This window comes from Catharus ustulatus, chromosome 4 (assembly GCF_009819885.2).
Source record: "Catharus ustulatus isolate bCatUst1 chromosome 4, bCatUst1.pri.v2, whole genome shotgun sequence".
Taxonomy (NCBI): Eukaryota; Metazoa; Chordata; class Aves; order Passeriformes; family Turdidae; genus Catharus; species Catharus ustulatus.
This window is the reverse complement of record NC_046224.1, coordinates 39788965-39808134: the sequence shown is the minus strand read 5'-3', so window position 1 is coordinate 39808134 and position 19170 is coordinate 39788965. Positions and strand designations below refer to the sequence as shown.

The window sequence follows — 19170 nt, the reverse complement described above, 5'->3', positions numbered from 1 at the left end:
CCATGGATTTAGAGTCAGTGTTACATGCTGGAGCTATGGTATTGCACACAGCACTCTTCTTGCCAATGAAGCTGCCTGTGAGATGAGATAAAACTGAGGACCTGACCGCTTTGTGAGCAGTATGGATCCCCAAGGGATCATTTTTGGAATAATGAAATTGTTGGCTCTAAAGCCTGTGCTCATTCAGCTACAGGAGAGTGTGAAAGAGAAAAGCCAAACCTCCTAGAGCAACAGTCATTGATGCGACATTTGCAAGACATTTAATAATATGTTGTGAAGGGCAACCAAGAATCTTACATTAATTAGACTGTGATTTCAGCTCAGATAATTAGTTTCTATTTACCCAGTTTCCAAAATTCCCTGGAAATTCTCCTGTAACCTGTCAGGTGGTTATTCAATTTAGAATTGCTAGAAAATAAGAGTGAAGAATGGTTAGGAATGTTTCTCCCATTGAACTGTTGTGTTTGCTGTCCTAAAGACAGACACAAATCTGAAGCCCCTTCATGGCAGAACCTGTAATCTAGAAAGAAATAAAAAATTATTAGAGAAGATGAAACAATGTATAAATTCATTAAATATATTACACTTAAAATACTAAATGAAGCAACAATTATTTCCAACTGCTTTCAACTTTGTTCTTGATAATTACATGTGATTATAATAATCTATGTACACTTAACAAAAATTGTATACCGCAAAGTGACATTACAATTACATAATTTAATTTAATAATTTAATTATGGAGGGACTGAAGACTCAGAGTAAAATTACACTAAAACCTAGACCAACCCATTTATGAGTCTCAATCTGAAGAGCTTTAAACAGAGATCTAGAGGACAGCAAATCTACCTTTACTTTTTTGTTTCCTTCTCTTAGATTGCTTAATTACTGCAGCACATGAGATTTATGAACAGTTTAGAAATGCAGGAGAAACAATCTGAAAAGACAGGCAAAGCCTGGTTTCTTAATTGATGTAATCTAATAAAATGAGGCAGAATTATAGTCACTATTCTTAGGAATGCTTTGGGGCAATTTTTTTCAGCAGGAGTGGTTTATAAATACAGGTTCTTTTACAAATCTCACTGGTCTCTAGGTAAACAGAGACATCCTGGGTGCATATGTTTGTTCAAGGATTGCCTGAACCCATCAGATTAGGACTTTCAGCAGCAGTAACCTGCCTTTCTGGTTGAAGGCGATCTGTCTCAGCTAAACTTAGTCATTTAAGAGTACAACAGCTGCTGTCTGGACCAACTCTGAGCAAGGAACAACAATTTCCAAAGCTAAACCCTCAGATCTTCATAGCTTGAGGACAGAACTAAGGTTTCACAGTTAACAGTTGTAATGATATCATGTGCTGATGAATGGATGTGAAATGAGACACAGAAGCTGACTAGTGACTCTGCTAAAAATATAACCAGCATTTATAACTATGTCAACCAAGAGGTTTTCTGAAAAACAAGAAGAAAGCTCCTACACAATACAAACACACTGTTTTCCTTATTCATCATCTTGTATTTCTGCATCAGATAATCCTTAAGGTTAACTGTAAGTGTAGATTAATCGAGCCAGGCAAATATTGCAGAGGAGAGTTTCAGCAATCATTCCATAAAGTTTTTATCAAGACATAGATGTAGTTTCCAAAAATACTTTTCCTATGACATCCATAAGTGCTACGATCAGCAGCCCTGGCCAAAAGCTCCCATTTTCTTCCACTTCCTGCAGAGCTTTCTGAACTGCTTGTGTTTCCATCACATCCTGGTGTCTTCATTCTGTTAAACGAGTTCTGCACTTTTTACTCCAGCTTTTGTAGGTAATTATGAAGAGCCTCATCCAGTAGTCATCTGACCTCCAGCATGGCAGCCTTATTTAGGTTTGTACCTCACTAGACAAACAAAGGACTCGTGTTGCAAAAAAACATTTAAAAATTGGTGCTGTGAACAGGTACAGCATAAGAAATTGGAGAAAAAAAAAGTTTTAAACAGTTTTTAGATACATAGTATTATTTGTTGAAGAAAAGAACTTGTACTGATTTTGAGAGTTTGTTCTCTCACATCTCCACGCCAATACCTGGTCAAGGCAACTGTGGTATATCTGCTTCACCTCTTGGTCAGAAAGACGATAAAAGATAAATGTAAAGATGAATACTGGTATGCTGTCAGTCCAGCATTTCATTTTGATACAATAAAAACTTCTCAGACTGCTCTGTTTGCAAAACTGGGTCTTCAGCTGTAGTTCCCAAATAAAGATTGATTCCTTCATCCTCATGGCTTAAACTAGTGCTTACAGCAAGGACTTTATCTACTGTCTATTTAATCTAGGAAATACACTACCTGAAATTAAACATTTTAATGCTTCTTTATTTGGGAAATGAGGATTTATCAGACCTCATATCTCTATTCTGAAATTCAGAATGACTTCTAAAAAGGAATTATTTAAGAAAAATAACAAACTTCCATTATTTGGTGTGCTGATACCAAGTTATTCTTGCTCCCCTATGGCAAGTTAGAAGACAAGAAAGAAGAAACCTGGTGGACTTCCTCAAGAGAGTGGATTTGATCCTACACCTCTGTTCAGATGCTATTGACTCATGCTTAGTGGCCAACTGGGAGAATCTCTTTAACTCCGTCAAAACATACTTCTGTTCCCAACGACATTGCAAGCAACAAACCAACAGAGTGATAAAAAATAATCACGGTTTCTATGTCATTCCTCATCAAAAACATTCTGGACAGCAGATACAGTGCTGGAATGATAAATCTCGTTACTATTAAAAGAAATAGTAGTATTGGTTTTGAAGTATTATCTGTTTAACATCACTGATGTTCTAGGCAGACAGAAGATAATGTCACTCACTCTGAAAATTTCCAAATGAAGTTAGACATGCTGATATACAAGACAGGACGAAATTTTTGTGAACTCCCAACACTGGAAAAGTGTCCCTTTCAATAAATCCCAACCAACAGTTTAGATCTAAGGTCTACAGCATGAAGGTCAAAACCCAAACTTCAATCAGCTAACTACTATGGGTCTGACTCTTGAGATATGGAGATCCAAGATCCACCTTGTGTTTGATGATTTGCAATGGAAAAGGACTTTAATTTTAAACTAATTTTAAAACTAAAAGAGGGCAGGTTCAGACTGGATATAAGGAGGACATTTTTTACAATAACAGTGACAAGGCACTGGCACAGGTTGTCCAGAGACGTGGAGGTGCTCCATTCCTGGAAACATTCAAGGTCAGGTTGGAGCAGTAGCTCTGAACAACCTGATCAAGTTGATGATGTCCCTGCTCATTGCAAGGGCATTGGACAGGATGACCATTAAAGGTCCCTTCCAAACCAGATCAAACCGTTATTCCACGATTCTATTATTTGAGTGCTCCTTGATGTTTAACACATTATTTTCCTTGACTTAAGGTTTTGTACCGTGTTGCACCAGTTTTGTACTTTGCTATCCCTGCGAGGTTCAGCTTGGGAAGGTGGCCAGTGAGCGTCCAGCGAGGCACTGCATCCCACCAGCCCCTCACCGCCAATGACCCCAACCACAGGTCCCAACGCTCCCGTCCAGGGTGACCCCGACCCCAGCCCCAGCACGGTGGGACAAAGGCGATCGTCTTTCCAGAGGCCAAAGGCCGTCACCATCCCTCGGGATGGCGAAGCACCGTTCGTAAGGGGTCCACAAGCATCTCTCCGGTGCTCCCCGGGGAAACGTGGGTATATTTCGACCGGAGCAGCTGGGGCGGCCGGCGGGAAGCTCCTCCCTGGGGGTGTAGCACAGGAAGGGGTGGCGGATCGGGGGAGTCGCGGAGCTCCCTGCGAGCCGGCGGAGTGTCGGCTGCCCGCTGTACTATGCGCGTGTCTTGTGTTACAGCCATGCTGCACATCGGCGGCCAGAGCGAGGGGCGCGGGGAGGAAAAGGCTGTTTACACAGACTGCAAACCGCCCGGGGAATAGTGCGGGAGAGGAAGTGAGCCGGGCCGCTGTCTGACTGCCCCGGCTTCCTGCTCGCTCCCTCTCACGGGCAGGCGCTCACACACACACACACACACACACACCGGCCCGAGGGAAAAAAAAAAAAAAAAAAAAAAAGGAAAAAGGGAAAACAAAATCAGGATCTCATTACTAGAGCAACAGAGAGCCTGCAGAAGACTGTCAGCATGGAGAACCAGGGAATTTTACTCAGCTCCCTCTAGACTACCAGGAGAGAAGGGAAAAGTCCCTCAGCCGCTGGGTAGGTACAAGTGCTGCTGCGCCCGCCCCGGCTCCCGCAAAGTTTCGGGGGGCTGCGGGCAGGAGAAGGGGGGGCCGGCGGCTGCTGCGGGGCCGCGCTCCGCTCGCTGGAGGGCTGGCAGCGGGGACAGCCCGCGGGGGGAGTGAGGCTGCCGGGCACGGCGGGGAGGGGGCTCGGAGCCCCGCGCGGGGCCGGGGAGCCCGGGGGTCCTGCCCCGGGGTCGGGCCCGGGCAGCGCGGCGGTTCCGAGGCAGGGGGCGGCGGTCGGGGGGCGGGATGCCCGAGGAGGCTCCCGCCGCCAAAGGGGCCCCCGCCGCCGTGGAGGGATTCCCCGGGGCCCCGCCGCCCCCCGGGAGCTGCGGGTGCAGGTGAGGGGACGGCCCGTGTGTGTGGGGGGATGCGGGGGAAGGAGCCGGGGCGTGAGGAGGGGCAGGGCCGGGAAGCCCCGGGACCCCGCAGTCCCTCGGCCGTGCCGGGACGTCTCGCGTGCCCCTCCCCGGCGGTGCCGGCCGCGGGGCTGCCCCGTCCCGGCGGATCCCGGGCACGGCGTTCGGGGCGGCGGGGGCCGCCCGTGCCTGTCAGGGCGGCGGGGGCGCCGCGGGGTCCCCGGCAGCGCTGCGGGGCCAGGGAGGCGCGGGGGGAGGGACGGGAAGGCTCCTGCAGAAACTGCAGAAGGGGCTTTAAAAAAGGGAAAAAAAAAAAGTGTCGAGAGAGTTTCTGGCTTGTCTGGAAACAGCAAGACTAATTGCCATGCGCTTCCGGTTTGAAACTGGCAGCAGACAACATCTTGAAAATGAGTCACTGCAGCTCACAAAGAAACTCTGTGGTTTTCTCCCTCTCAGGTTTATGTATTTGCTCCTTTTTACAGTTTCCTTTGTAGTCTTCTGCCTTCTCTCCGGACCTCCCCCCACCCGCTTTTCTTAGCCACCCCCTGCCCCAGACCCCCTCGGCCGACGTGGATAGTTTCCACCACCAACTGAAAAAAAGAAAGACATTTAAAAAAAAGAGAAAAAAAAAAAGAGAGAGGGAGAAAGGGAGAGAAAGTGGAGAGTTGTTGTTGGATCTGGCTTTGCTGAAGGTTAGAGGGACTCTGATGCTGCAGGGGGAAAAAGTTCCCTGAATTTTCCACTGGCTGCAGGAAGAGAGCCCATTTAGTCATGGCTAAGTAATGTCTGCACACACACCAACTAATCTCATTAGGAGTTTCCGTTCCCTAACACAGGAGGGTTTTGTGAAGCCCTGTCAGCCTTTCTAACGTTGCAGTTGAAAGGGAGACAAGTTACATCTTTATTTACTTAGGAGTGTAGCGCTATGACAATTTTATATAATGTAGCATCTTTTAGGTCATGAGGATTACAAAAGTCAATCATTACATTTCATTTCAAGCCGAGAGTCGTGATGCATCTCGTATTTTGCTCATACAGACTTTTCAATTATTTCAGATTAATTTATGCATAAATATTTCTGTAGGGTGAAGCAGATAAATGGAGTAAGAAGATGTCTGTGTTATGATAAACATGTTCTGTACATGTCTGACAATTGCATGTAATTGCAAAGTTAAAGGACTTTTGAGCCAAGATACTGAGGTGATGGCCGTATTTGAAAAATATATTCACCCACATAGCCCTCCTGTATTGGTACTTTATGTATGTAGTTTTCAAGTGATTTTTTTGATTTAGTGATTTGTGTAATTACTTTATGATGATTTGCTTTCATAATGGTCATGAAAGAAGTCTGTGTTCAGAATTACAAAGATTTCTACCCTGCCCCATCAGTCTTTATATTAGAAGTAACAACTTTTTGTGGGGAAAAAACAAAGTCTGGAGCAGACAAAGAAAATTGATTCTTCCTTGCAAGTGGATTTTAGCTAAAGGAAATGTCAATAAACATGAAAAAATGGTATGCATTAGGAAGTAACACTTTGCAGCTTACTTGAATTATCATGTGATAGCATTAAACTAATTTGCAAATATTATGCAAAAAAATAGTGCTTGCAGTATACCACGTGTTTTTCTCTGAGGATCTGCAGTGTTTCCTGCACTTCCTATGTCCAAGTGGCACAGAAAAGTTCTTCATTAACATCGCTTCACAGAGGACTTCTATTAGTGGATTAGTGACACAATCTCCAGACACAGATGTCTCTCGATTTTCTAGCCGGGCAGTGAAGAATTTTTAGAGTAGTGTACAAACCAGACAATGCCTAATCTCTGTCTCAATCAAATGCAGCCATCAGGAAGCAAGGGATTATTTTTCAGTTTTGGAAGTTTATTTCTTTTGTAAAATTCTCAATTTTAGAGAAAGAAGTGCAATATTGGACATAGTGTTCAAAAACCTGTTAAGTATGTTATGGAGCAGTTAATGTGGTGTATGACACCAAAACTTACTGAGAAGTGTTTCCTGGCTCTTACTGTGTCTCTCTGAAATATGGACATTAAATTGTTCACTTACTGCATTAAATATTGCTGGAATTTCAGTGTGCTGTCTACTGAATCAGAATAGATGGAGCACACATGTTCATACATACATACATATATGTAGTATATCCACACTATATAAATGTTGTATGTTGTATTGATTTGAGATAAGTGTAAAACATCTTGATGTCATCAGGAAAACAGATGTAGTAGTAGTGTACTTTGTGTTGTGTGTCTGTAAATTTGAAAGACCGAATGAGAAGTAATCCATAGACATGTTAAAAATAAAATAGTTCTGTCTGGAATAGAGAAAAAAATCAAAATATCATGTAATGCATGATAGTTTCCACTCAAATAATAAAAAAAAGTATTAAAGGTGCTTTTATTGTAAAGATAATTTTTTTCTTCACCTGTCTAAAAATGTGTTAGGAGTATATATTGTCTGTTAAGTGTTACAATCATTGCTTACATCTTGAGTTTTCCAAATCAGCTCTGTAAGTTGTTCCTAAGAAAAAACCCACAGGCTTATATCCTTTCTGATATCACTGACTCCACCTAGATGCAAAAGCTGAAATAAGCAATCCAGTCTCAGGGGAGAAACTCAGCTGAAGCCTTCCTTGTAACTGTTCATAACACCACGCACATGGACACTTTTATATGTAGAAACAAAAGTGTATTTTGTTTTATTCATTAATGGTTCTCAATGCTTACTGATTCTCAGTGGTTCTTTGCTCCTGTTACTTAATGTTATTTCATTAAACTTAAGCCATGGAAAGAAATCAAGTACATCACTCCAAAGACTGAAGTATTTCCCCTTTGCTGTGCAGAAAATCCAGTTATGTAAACTTTGCCTTCTTGTTGTAATGCCCTTCTTGGGATGGAAGTATTCATATGACAGAGCTATTCTTAGGGGCAGCTACTGCTGGTCCAGTGAAGACAAATAGTGACCAAAAACTGGTTCTGAATTTTCAGGTTCACCAAGGTGCATGGAGCTTGTTGCTTGCTCATATGTTGACATGAAGGAAGGTAGCTACACGCAACACGGACATGGAGGTCCATGAGCTGTACAGAAAATACAAATCTTAGCCTTGGGAATGCAATCACATGACATGTTGCTTCGGAAGAAAGAAATAGGTACCAAAATAAACAGACATTTGGCTGCTAAAGATAAGGGATGTGGGAGAAGGGTGGGAGCACCAACACATAGTTACTTGTGATGCATGTACTTATAAAAAAGAATTTTAACTAGTGTGTTTTGATGACATCATATAAAATTTGTAAGTTCATGTAGTTACCATTATCTCTCTGAGTGGTTCTCTTTAGCCGTAATGCTAAAGAGATAAATTAGCTAGTACTTCCCACAAAGATAGGGCAGGTTGGACTCTGTGCAATGAGGTGATTCACCAGTCCATGGCTTTCTTCTGGTGGAGGTGGCTGCAGTGCACGGCACGCCTGGATGCTGCTGCTGGAATCCATTTTGGAGCTGTGACCCTGATTATAGGACAGTTATCCTGGGCCAGTTTCAAAGAGCACTGTTGGTTTTGAGCTGCTGCTGTCTGTGCTTGGTAACCACACCCAGTGGCTCATGCCACAGGCTGTCACTGACGGGCCTGTGAGAGTCGTGTTGTGCTGTGTATCCTTGGATGGATTCACCCTTGCTTTCTCCTCCGTGTTTCCCACAATAGGGAATCTCACTGTCTTGAATCATTACACAGATGTTTGCTTCATCTGTGGCTTGTTAAATGAATCAATGAGTATTCTGGAGGCTGCTGAGAGCTCTTGAAAGACCGAATATGTCTGTACTCATGTTGAAGTATTTTGTTGAATAATGAGTGATTAAAGATTTAGTCATGATTTGAGGAGAATGTCAAGGTGTAGGCACAGGATGTCCAGCTCACTGCACCAAAAAATACGAGGCTGCATGGATGGAAACAAAGCAGATGAAGCACAAAGTGCCTCTCATCGGTGCACTTCACAAAAAGAAATTAATCTTTGTCCTTCAAACTTTCTTTAACACATTGTGATTTTATGTGCCAGTAATTATATCAGATTTCAGGTTCTTAAGGGTTTATTGTTAAGAGGGGATTTTAATTCTAAAGCTCTTCGAAGGAGACTTGCTGCTTTTCTAAATGCAAGAACTAAAGAAAACACTGCCAATAAGCATCGATACAAAAATATTACAAAGGCTCTACTTGCCAGCTAATTCAGTGCCAGTTAATAACTGTATAGTCAGTTCTGCATTTTAATTTTTTTATGAATACTGTGGTAGTTTTTTTGTGCTACCAAAATGTACTCTGGAGCTGTTATCTGCTTGATAGGTGTAATTCCTGGGCAGTATCTCATATTATACCAGACAACTGAATATTTAAGTAATATTTTAAAGTTATATTGCTGTTAAGAATACAGGAGGTCAATTTTGCCATGCCCTAGGCAGGTTCAACTCAGCTGGGAATGATAAGGTTTGTTTTACTGTTATGGAGTTCTCAACACCATGTCTGATTTTGGGCTGCTTGCTCGAGCAGCATTGCTGTGATTGTCTACAGCAATGGGGTTTGTCCTTCTTATATCTGTGGATCCAGAATTATTTCTGAGCAGTTGTGCCCACAGTAGTGGTGCTGTAGTGCTTCTGCCTCACTGTCAGGAGGAATGTCCACTGACCCCCACATGCATGGGCCAAGTGTTGAAAACTGTTCAACTGTGTGATGACAGTCACAGACACAACACCTATGGACTTTTAAGATAAATATCAATCTGCTAGAAGTAAAGAAGAGTTTTTGAAGATTATAGCATGTGATCTGTCTACATCTGTGAAGTTAGATACAGCTCAGGATCTTCAGGACAAGAGTCTCTGTAGGAAGCCACACACTTACTTTGTTTTGATCTTTTAAAGCACTTAGGTATGTATTTACTTTTGAGTGTGTCAGCACTTCTGTTAATGCACTAAGACTGGCTGCATGTTAAATGCTACTGAGGCACTGCAGTGGCTCTTGCTCTGTGAAGGGTCCTCCTAGTCTTCCATAGCTCTAAATTTTGCAGTGGCAGGATGTACTGAATGTATGAATGATACTGCCCATTCCATGGATTCCCCCAGACCCATTTCGGAGAGTCTTTTCAGTCATGTCTGTGTCTCTGCGCAACAACTTACTACCCAATATTTGAAGATTCAGAATATAACTTGGATGATTTTTGCAAATACCCGTTTACTGCATGTTAATGTGTTTTGGCTCTTTTGCAAGCAATCCTGTCTTAGTTTTTTGAGCTTTAAATATAAAATTTTCTTATTTTGTGGCTCCTAATTTGAAGATCATTTGATGTACTATGAGGGTGAAACTCAGGTATTACACATTGCACATCTTTTATTTTTTCACTGTTATTAAATTATGTAATGAATAATATGTAATTTTAATGATTATTACCAGTCATGCAAAATTGATAAAAGCGTTCTAGGCTCTAACATAAGTATTAAGTCCTAAGTCCCATTAATACTATTTTACACAATTGGTCTTTTTCTGAAAACATTAATGAACAAGCAAAAATGTTGGTGTAAAACATGCTTCTGCAGTTGGACATGAAAGAGTAGACTTGGATTATATAGTTCATTTAAAGAATCTTAAGTGTTTTTAATCAAATGTACTCCTATAAGTTTCCCATCCTTATTTTGCAACACAGCTGATAATTCATCTGGAAAACAGATTTCTATTCCACATCCATTTTCCTCTAATGTGGTGACAGCACCTCTTTACCATGTCTCTGTATGTTTATTCTTTTTTGTTGTTTTTTTTTTAATGAAAATTGATCAGATGTGTTTCTGTTTAGGCTTTTTGAGAAGGATGTTAATGTCTGTTATTGTTTTTAAATGTTTATATTGTGGTAGTGTTGAGTGGCCTTTGCTGTATCAAGTCACAATACAGCACAAACAAAAAATTTATAGACTGAAGTACCACCATTAGCTCTTCCCAGCAATTAACTGTAGTTCATGTGAAGGAACAATCTTTAAAAAGCATTTAGAAAAGAAGAACAAATTCCTTTTGCAGCTCAGTTAGTGAAATATGGAGAAAGTTGACAACTTTCAGAGATTTTCTTCCAAGCTACACTAACATAGCTGAGATGGGAATGTGGGTTTAGATTCTGGATATAGACCTCTGTGAAGTCTGGTGACTCAGAGCAGACTCAGAGCAAGTGGCGTGTGTGGTCAGTTTAGCAAACTGCAAGTGTGGAATGGGGCTGGCATAGAAAGTATGACTGCAACACTCCTTCAGTACTGCCACTTCAGTGCTGAGGCTCTGTGATAAAAGCCCTTACAGAGCACAGCAGTTTGATTCCCTGGGAGCAGGGCACAATAATGCTGACTGTGCAGTCTCATCCAAGTTGAGGAGAGGGAATAGAGTCTTTGCATTTTATTTAAATGTGTAATTTTATACAGGGTTCAGGATACAAGTCAAAACAGTGGCTGTTACATATCCTGAGAAGCAGGGACATTTACAAACCAATTGGTGCATTGATGTCACTTCTACACATGTGCAATCTGAGCACTCTGCATACAGCAAAGTTTGCTGTAATCATTGAAATAGTGTCCTATTTGTCTCTCATTCATAGTTTGCAGCAGCTGTCGGAATTAGTTTAAGCGCACAGGAAACAGTACAGGGGGGTGACAACCAGGTCTTCTCCTGGCTGAAATCTCATGTATCCTATGATACATTCTGTGGGGTATTCCAGTGTTTAAGGAATGAAGTTAGGTGAAACATGTAGGTGTAGCCTGCATGTCCTTGTTGGTGAAGTAGGCAAGTGAATAATGTCACAAGATAAAATATTTTAGTTGGGTTTTGGTTTAGCTTAGGGCATGATAAGCACACATATCAGAACTTGATTAGAACTGAGAAGAATAGGAGATCTTTGAGATTTTTAGGTGTAAGAATAATTCTTGATTTATGTTTTTACTATGAGATAATAAAAATAGAGATCTTGACTAGTGCTGTGACTAGTTGCTCATTTTTTATGGCTAAGAAACTTAAACTCTGGTTTGTGCTCCAAAAACTGCTGCAATACAGCTGATATTTGGGGAAGAAACTGTCCAGGTCAAATGATTCCATATTTGTAGGTTATCATCTAATGGATTGTGTTACACCACTTTTGGTATAATGCTATAACTGACCCCCCTTGCAACATGACAATATACAGGTAGGCCTGAATGTTATGTAATAGTTCAATGGCTCATTTTGCTAATGTGGCAAATTCTGAAAAACCAGTCTACATGGTAAGGCAAGTCGGACTACCAGTCTAAGCTATGATGATCTTGCTGTGCTTCAAGTTTCATGAAAATTGCCAGACACCTTGGTTTTCCTTAACAGAACCCCAAGGACTGTTTGCTGTCTTTTGGCCAGGTTCTGCTCTGCTCACAGTACGAAAAGGACCTGTTCTTTTATCTGAGTTTTGGTCTAGGAAAAAGCAGTGTCAAGGGGAAGATTAGTTTAAACATCTGAATATGAAATGTATTAAAGCAGCATTTGAGACAGCAGATGGTAATAGTATACCATCTAACATATTAGAGCCACTACACAAATTACAAAGCATTTGGTCTGTTGTTGCAAAATTGAAAATTTTAATACTTCATTTAAAGGAGTACAGATAAAGCATTTACATTTGGGAGTAATCATCACTTGATATATTAAGTAAACTTTCAGAACAGCCACTGTTCCTGGAGGCTGGAAACTCTGCTCTCTTTAGCTCTGAGAACATCAGAAACTTTTATATAGGATGGTCAAAAAATCATGATCTGCGTCGTACTGATGCCGACAAAAATATAAGAGGAAGTCATATGGGAAAAATAAACATATAGGGCTGGTTTTGAAAACAGGAGTCCCTCAGATTGCAGCGTAGCATGTTGCCAGCATGCCACAGATGTGCACCACATGAGCAGACAGAAAGCAGTGTGAGGAGTCTGCACTCATTTTATGTCTGTCCCAAGGTGAAGGGTTGGAGCCATTACAGATTTATGTAGTTTTGTTTATGGCTAGCTTTAGAAATAATTGAGCAGGTTATTTTTTAAGCCTTCACAGGGAAGCAGCTAGCCATTTCCCCTCCTGCTAAGGGCTTTTACTCCAGTGGGATTAAAACTGTTTCTTGAACTGCATCCTTACAGAAAATGCGAAAACACTCGTGTTGTAGAGGCGGTGTCATCACACCTCTGCTTGGCAGGCAACCAGTCCTTTGTTGTATTAGTTTGGAGATTGCAGAACTTTCTTCCTTTGGACATCTGCCTCTGCTTTTCTTTGACTTAGGTAAAAAAAAATTAAAAACTGCAAACATTGTATTACGAATTGTACCTACTTGAAGTATTACTGGACATATGTATGAGTGCTTTCTTCTCTGCAGTAGAACTTGATGTTATCCCTTAATATTTTGTGAGATCTTGATGCTGTCTCTTTTGTGTTGCTCTTAACCACAGGAGTCGTGTGTATTTTTTTTAAATGTGATGAGCCATAACAGTGGGTATTCTTGAGAAGGAGACCTTGTAAATTTCTAGTGTAAATAATCTTTTAAATTAGAATTTAAAGTAAAAAGACCACTGTTATGAGTAACAGAGTAACAGAGTAGTCATACCTTGTATGACTCATGACTCTGTTAAGTAGATCGTCCAGCAAAACCGTCTGTGTTTTTTTGGAACATCCTTAAACCAGTCTGTGTTTGTGTGGCAATATTACTGCCACAGTTTTGCAGTAAATCGGAACTTGTGTGCTGGGGCACCCCTGTGGCTTTCTCTAATGTTTCCACTGGGTGGTGCTGCAGGAATTCCTTTTTTTTTATTTTTATTTTTTTTTTCACTTGAATCTGCATTTCCCAGAAAGACGCCTCTAAAATATAATAGGAGGAAGTCCTGATTTAGAAAGTTTTTGCAGTTTCAACACAATGGAAGGACTTGGAGGATGCTCTGACAGGAAATGTCCTGGTTGCTGGATGTGGAAAAATTACCAGCATTCTGTATCATACACACAGTTGGTTCCCTAAAGAGTCCTGGGTATGGATTGCACCACAAGTTTGATTTATTACCTTTAATAGAGAAAGTTCTGCATCAGATGAAACCACATATATTTACACACTTAGTTGAGAGCTTATTTTTTCAAGCCCAATTAAATTAGTGGTAAGATCTCCTTTGATGAATACTTGAAAACTTTCTGAGTAAACAAACTGATATTTGTTTTTTCTCTTTTCTGGCAGAATCACTAACTCCTCACCAACCACATCCTATTTATCACCCTTGAAGCATCTCTGTTGAGAAATAAAGTGTTAGGACTGACTCAGCTTTTTCTTTCAACTATTATGAGCAAACATTTGGGCAGATTTGGCAATTGTCTTTAACCTCTCATGATATAGTCATAGTTACACAGATGAATTTTCAGTGAAAAATGTTATGGCTGACTAATTTTTAAATAATTTTAGGAAAGTTTCTTTTGTTGATTGACACTCTTGCTTCTGTAATTAAAAGAAAAACAAGTGTACTTCAGTTTTTTATAGAAGCTAAAATGTAAAATAGAAAAGTTGTCCTAGAGGATATATGGACATTCACTTTAGAACTGTGTTTAGGATGCATATAGACACTGCCTTATTTAATATTTTTCTCTCTATATATTCTTCGATATTTTACATAGCATGGAATTTATATATGGAATTGTTTTGGTAATTTCCAGCAAACTTTAAAAAACCCCCTCATGTAATAGTTTATTTTCTTAGTATTACTAGACTTTTAAATTAATTTAGTAAAGTAAAAATCTCCATTTCTAGGTATTGAGAAACGGTGGTTAAAAAATAATGGCAAAACAGTCACATTCTTGCACATGGCATTGCAGCAGTCACCTCAAGGGTTAAAATGAACCTGAGACACTTAGAAAAATAAAACCAGAGCTGCTATTACAAACTGGGACAGATGTAGGAGGCCAGGTTTCCTGTGGCCCATTTTCCAGTTTCCTGGCTGCAACCTGCAGAAATAAAGGAAGCCAAATGCTAACGTGAATGCGAAACTAACAATGCCCCACGTCACGCTGCTCAGAGAAATGTGCTGGACACAATTAGGGTACAAAAGCAGAAAATGGGCGTACAAAAAACGTGGACACAAAAAATGTACACACGTTTTCCAGAGTAGTTGAAATGGTAAAAAAAAGGCATCTGTTACTGAGAAATGCTGTGTGCTTGCAAAAGCACACACGTGCCTGTGAGGGAAATATAAGTGGAGGTGTGTGCCTGCTGTGATGGGGCATTCAAAAAGGAGCTGGATCTTTTGCAGCTGCTTTGGCTACAGGAGGAATCAGCAGTTTCTTCATATGCTAAGGGAAATTAATTTCCCTGCCCTGACTCAGCCTCTTAATCCTTCTCATGTACGTGTCTGATGACCATCTTTCTGTGATGACCTATATGGCATAATGCTGGCCAACACCTTTTATGTCTTCCTGATTTAATTGGTCACCAACTTTTTTTTTTTCAGCCTCTGGGCACCTCAGCCAGTCTGTCCCACTCAGCTGTCTCTCCTCTTCCCCAGGCCCCAGGACCTGGTTTATAGCTCAGGCTCCCAGATGTTGTTCTTTTACAGACTCCAAACAAAAGGGACTGGTTTTGATCCTAATGCCTGAAGGGATTCCTAGTTTCCACCTTAAGACTTGTTCATGTTGATTGTCCAGGATCAGCAGTTTCTCTCTATTTTAGAAAGGCTGTAGGAGAGCTCACATGGAGAAAAAATACAAGTAGTCTACAAGTAGTAGACTACTTGGGAGAGCAGAGTAGTGTTATAGCTGTAACATAGTTGTGTAGAAGCTAAGGACCTCTGCAGAAGACCTGAATTGCTGGAGCTGCTTTCCAGCTTTTTGTCTTTTACAAGTGGCTTTTCCTATGCAAGAGTCCTATAAAACTTAATGCTTCAAGGACTGTCCTGCTTATCTCACAGTTCATGGCATAAATCTTCCTGATAAGGAGATTTTAGTTAGCTAGATTTGTCTCTGAGCCTCCTGGTTTTCTACCACTTTGACTTAAGATGCCTTGCTTATTTGATTTATTTTGCCCAGCAGGTTAATAACTGTATTTTTGGATCTTAATGCCACCTTACTGACTGATGTTTCATCACCTGGAATTTCATATGTATTGTCTTGTTAAAAAAAGAAAAAGCCTATGCAGCTCATCAGCACATATTTTATCACGTCTTAACTCTTTCTAGTGTAACTTGCATAATGTTTCCCTAGTGTTTTTTTTATGCTGGTTTAAACCAGTCTTTGTATGCTGAAGGGAGAGAATTTGACATATAGGCCCTTGCCTAAGTGAGGAATTTGGGCAGACCCTTTACAGGAATATCATCTCTCAGATGGGTCACTTTGCTCTATGGATGTCTCTGTCCATTTCCATCGTCCTCTTCAGGGAGAGCTTATTGTGTTGACTCTACTGCTGCTCCAAGTTTAGGCATTTCTGTTAGTCCCTCAGTTTGGTTGAAATAGGAGCAGAATTATCACCACAGATACTCTGATTTGCTGCCTTGTGGGTCAGACCTAAACTTAAAATTTGGTGTATGGAGAGCATGTTGTATCACACTGATCATGCAGTTGCTAGGGTTTGTATGGGGGGAAGCACGTTGCAAGGAATGTAAATTGCTAATGCAGATGGTAAAAGTGTGGTTCCCTGTCACAGCTGCCAGAGAAATGAATTTTCAGAAAAATCAGTCCTGAAATACCATTTTGCTGCCTAACGCAGCATTTCCAAGTATAATTCCTTCTAACCATGCCCATGATTATTTGCATCAGCAATAATGGAAGTGATCACCAAGTAAAATTACTAGGCTATCTAGGTCAGGTCAAACTAGCAAATTTTGTTTCTTGGCCTAGAAAGCATCTTTGACTGTCAAATGAATATTATAAATATTTAAAAAATGGTAAGATGGCAAAATCAGATGTGTCAGAGTTAATGGATTAAAAAATCGACTCTTGTGTCTGTATGAATTTTGATTAGGCTTTCCATGACACAGAATATATGTTTCTAACATAGGTTTTGTTTCTCATTCTGTACCATTGATATGCATCACTATCTAAATAAAAGATTTTTTAAAACTATTTTTTCTGCTAATCCATGTAATTCAGTGTGTGGTTCCATGTATTATTTATTGCCCTGCATTCAAATCTTGTGCTGAGTACAGTAATAGGAATATTTAAGAGGAATAAGAGGAATATTTACTATTACTATTTAATATTAATAAAGAGTTGAATGATATGTGGTCACTGTTGGAAGTGACCACATCCTAACAACCCTTTCTGTCAGAGTAAGGCAAGACACTGAATTCCCTTTGAGTCAGTAAAAATTCAAAAGAATTAGAGAATACATAAATGAAATATAATGTTTTCTGAAGATCTCCTCACAGTCATGATTTATTATTACTTTTAATACAGGTACCAGATTTTTGGTTGAATTATGTGTCTTCTAATAAATCCAATACATCTGTTGTGATTCTCTTGCTTGACCACTCAAATGAAGCACAGGTTAAGCCCTGTGTGGCCATTCTGTTCTCCCAAGGGGACAGTTAGTGCCTTGTGGAATCCAAAACAGTTCCCATAGAGAAAGGCAGGTTAATACTTCCGTTGGCCTGTTTGGAAATGAAATATTTTGTATCAGTCAAAAAATCCTGCCACTGCAGAATCTTAGATATTTACTGTTGTTGTGGGCAGAGTAGGAATTTGCCATGGGCAGAATGGGAGCTTCAGACAAAGTTTATTAGAGAAGCCTTCCCTCTGAGTCACAGGTACAGAAGGGACCCCTTGATTTCCAAACTCCTTCTCAGAGAGGAGTCCAGGCAGAACATCCTGCTCCAACTATTCCTCTGCAAATCACATTTTACAGAATGGAAATGAGATTAACACCAGTTTACCAAATTCAAGAAATCTTGAGATTTTACTTTACCATGTGTGCTTAGACCAAGGCTTCTGTTATAGATAGTTACAGCTGTGGATGTTCAGTGTGACTCGACTAGACCTGAATATCTCCGGTACAGTTCTGTGGTTAGAAGAGTAGGACCATACAGTTAATGATTGGCTGAAAATGTAATTAGCATGATTTGCCTCATGTAGGAATCATACATACAGTTGCTGTATGAGCAATATGGGAAGCTTTATACAAGAACGCAGTGGCAGATGGAGGGATGAAGCACAATGCAGCGTTGAGCTGTTTTAATCTCATTTCTGTAGGGGCAGACTTGGGTCATACCAGTAGAAGATTTATGCATGTACCAACTGAGCACATTGATGCTGAAGTCTGAGGTACAGGTCCCTTTTAAAGCCTGTTCAGAGCCCCAGACTTGGGAGAGTTGATGGTCAGGCAAGACAGGGTTGTGAGGAGATGCCTGAATCTAATCCCACCACAGCCATCTGCCCTGGGTCCAGCACCTGAAGTGACCCCCAGAGTTTATCCATGGATCTCAGCTGGAATAACTAAGCCACTTCCAAAAAGGTGGCAGTAACCTTTTATGCAATAACCTGAAGGGAGACACCTCTCCTTGCTCACCGGGACATGCAGTTTGTGCAGTGAGGATTCCTGTAGGATTCTCTTGCCCTGGCTTGTGCTGTTCATGCACTCAGCATCAGTGGTTTTGTCTTTGTCATTCAGACGGGAATCTCAGTCAATTAGAGAAATGAGGATTTTGAAAAGATAGTAAAATCATCATTGATTCTGCCAACCTTGTTTGGCCGGCATACTTAGAAATTATTTGGACTGAAACACAGCTCCAAATCCTGTTTTTCCACAAAACTATTGACGACGTTCTCTAGTATCATTAACTTGCTTTTGCACTGGTGAAGCTCATGCAATTCATTTTTTTTTGTACCTTATGGACGGTGCTTTCCTTCATGCTGGGGCAGACCCGGGGAGGCAGCTGTTCCCGCAGGCTGTCCTGTGCCCTGACGGGGATAGCTGGAAGTCTTGTGCCCTCTTGTGGTACGCACATCCAGGCAGGAGCAGGCAGCAAGCCTGGCATCCTGTCCCTGTCGTCTGCGAAACAGCAATTTATTGGGAAACAAAATGAACGAGGGCGCTAAAAATCGTGAGCTTGTCTAGATAAAGACAAAAATACCCATTGTTTCATGCACAGAGGGAAGTCAGGTAATAATTAGCCCCATTAACACCATAGTTTATTAATCAATACCAGCAATAAATCGGTGTGACATAACACAGCCAAGTTAAGAATCAGGAGAGACCAAGAAAAAATTATTTGATCCAGTGTTAACATGCTGAGGCTGGGAATGTTTTTGAAAGTGGATGAAAATCTCATTTAATGATTCTGTAGTTTAAAAGGTCAATTTTAGCTGCATCTTCATTAAAATGAAAAGTTCTTAGTAGTGATAATGATCCCAATTTTTAAGTTGTGTATATACCTGTGCTGAGTTGGAATATAGCCAGCCTTCAGGTTATCCTTTTATTGCAGTGCCTGTACAAATGGGGAGGGCTCAGTAGCACAGGCAGTTAGCAGAGGAAAACAATACTCAAACAGCCCTTAGCAGAGAAAAAACTAT

The 19170-nt window shown here is 40.8% G+C and overlaps 1 protein-coding gene across 2 annotated transcripts in view; it reads left to right on the top strand.

Moving 5' to 3' along the window:
- Window positions 1-3814: 3814 nt before the first annotated feature.
- The window catches only part of ELK3 (ETS transcription factor ELK3), a 37219-nt gene continuing 21863 nt past the window's right edge, over window positions 3815-19170 (top strand). The window contains exon 1 of one of the 2 annotated variants that reach the window (XM_033058997.1): window positions 3815-4230. Coding sequence is in view for 1 of the 2 variants with exons in the window: in XM_033058996.2 (XP_032914887.1) it covers window positions 7738-7777 (40 nt within the window). In the remaining variant the exon portion in view is untranslated. Of the gene's footprint in view, window positions 4231-7628; window positions 7778-19170 lie in introns of those variants that run through there. The other variant, XM_033058996.2, reaches the window with a different exon arrangement.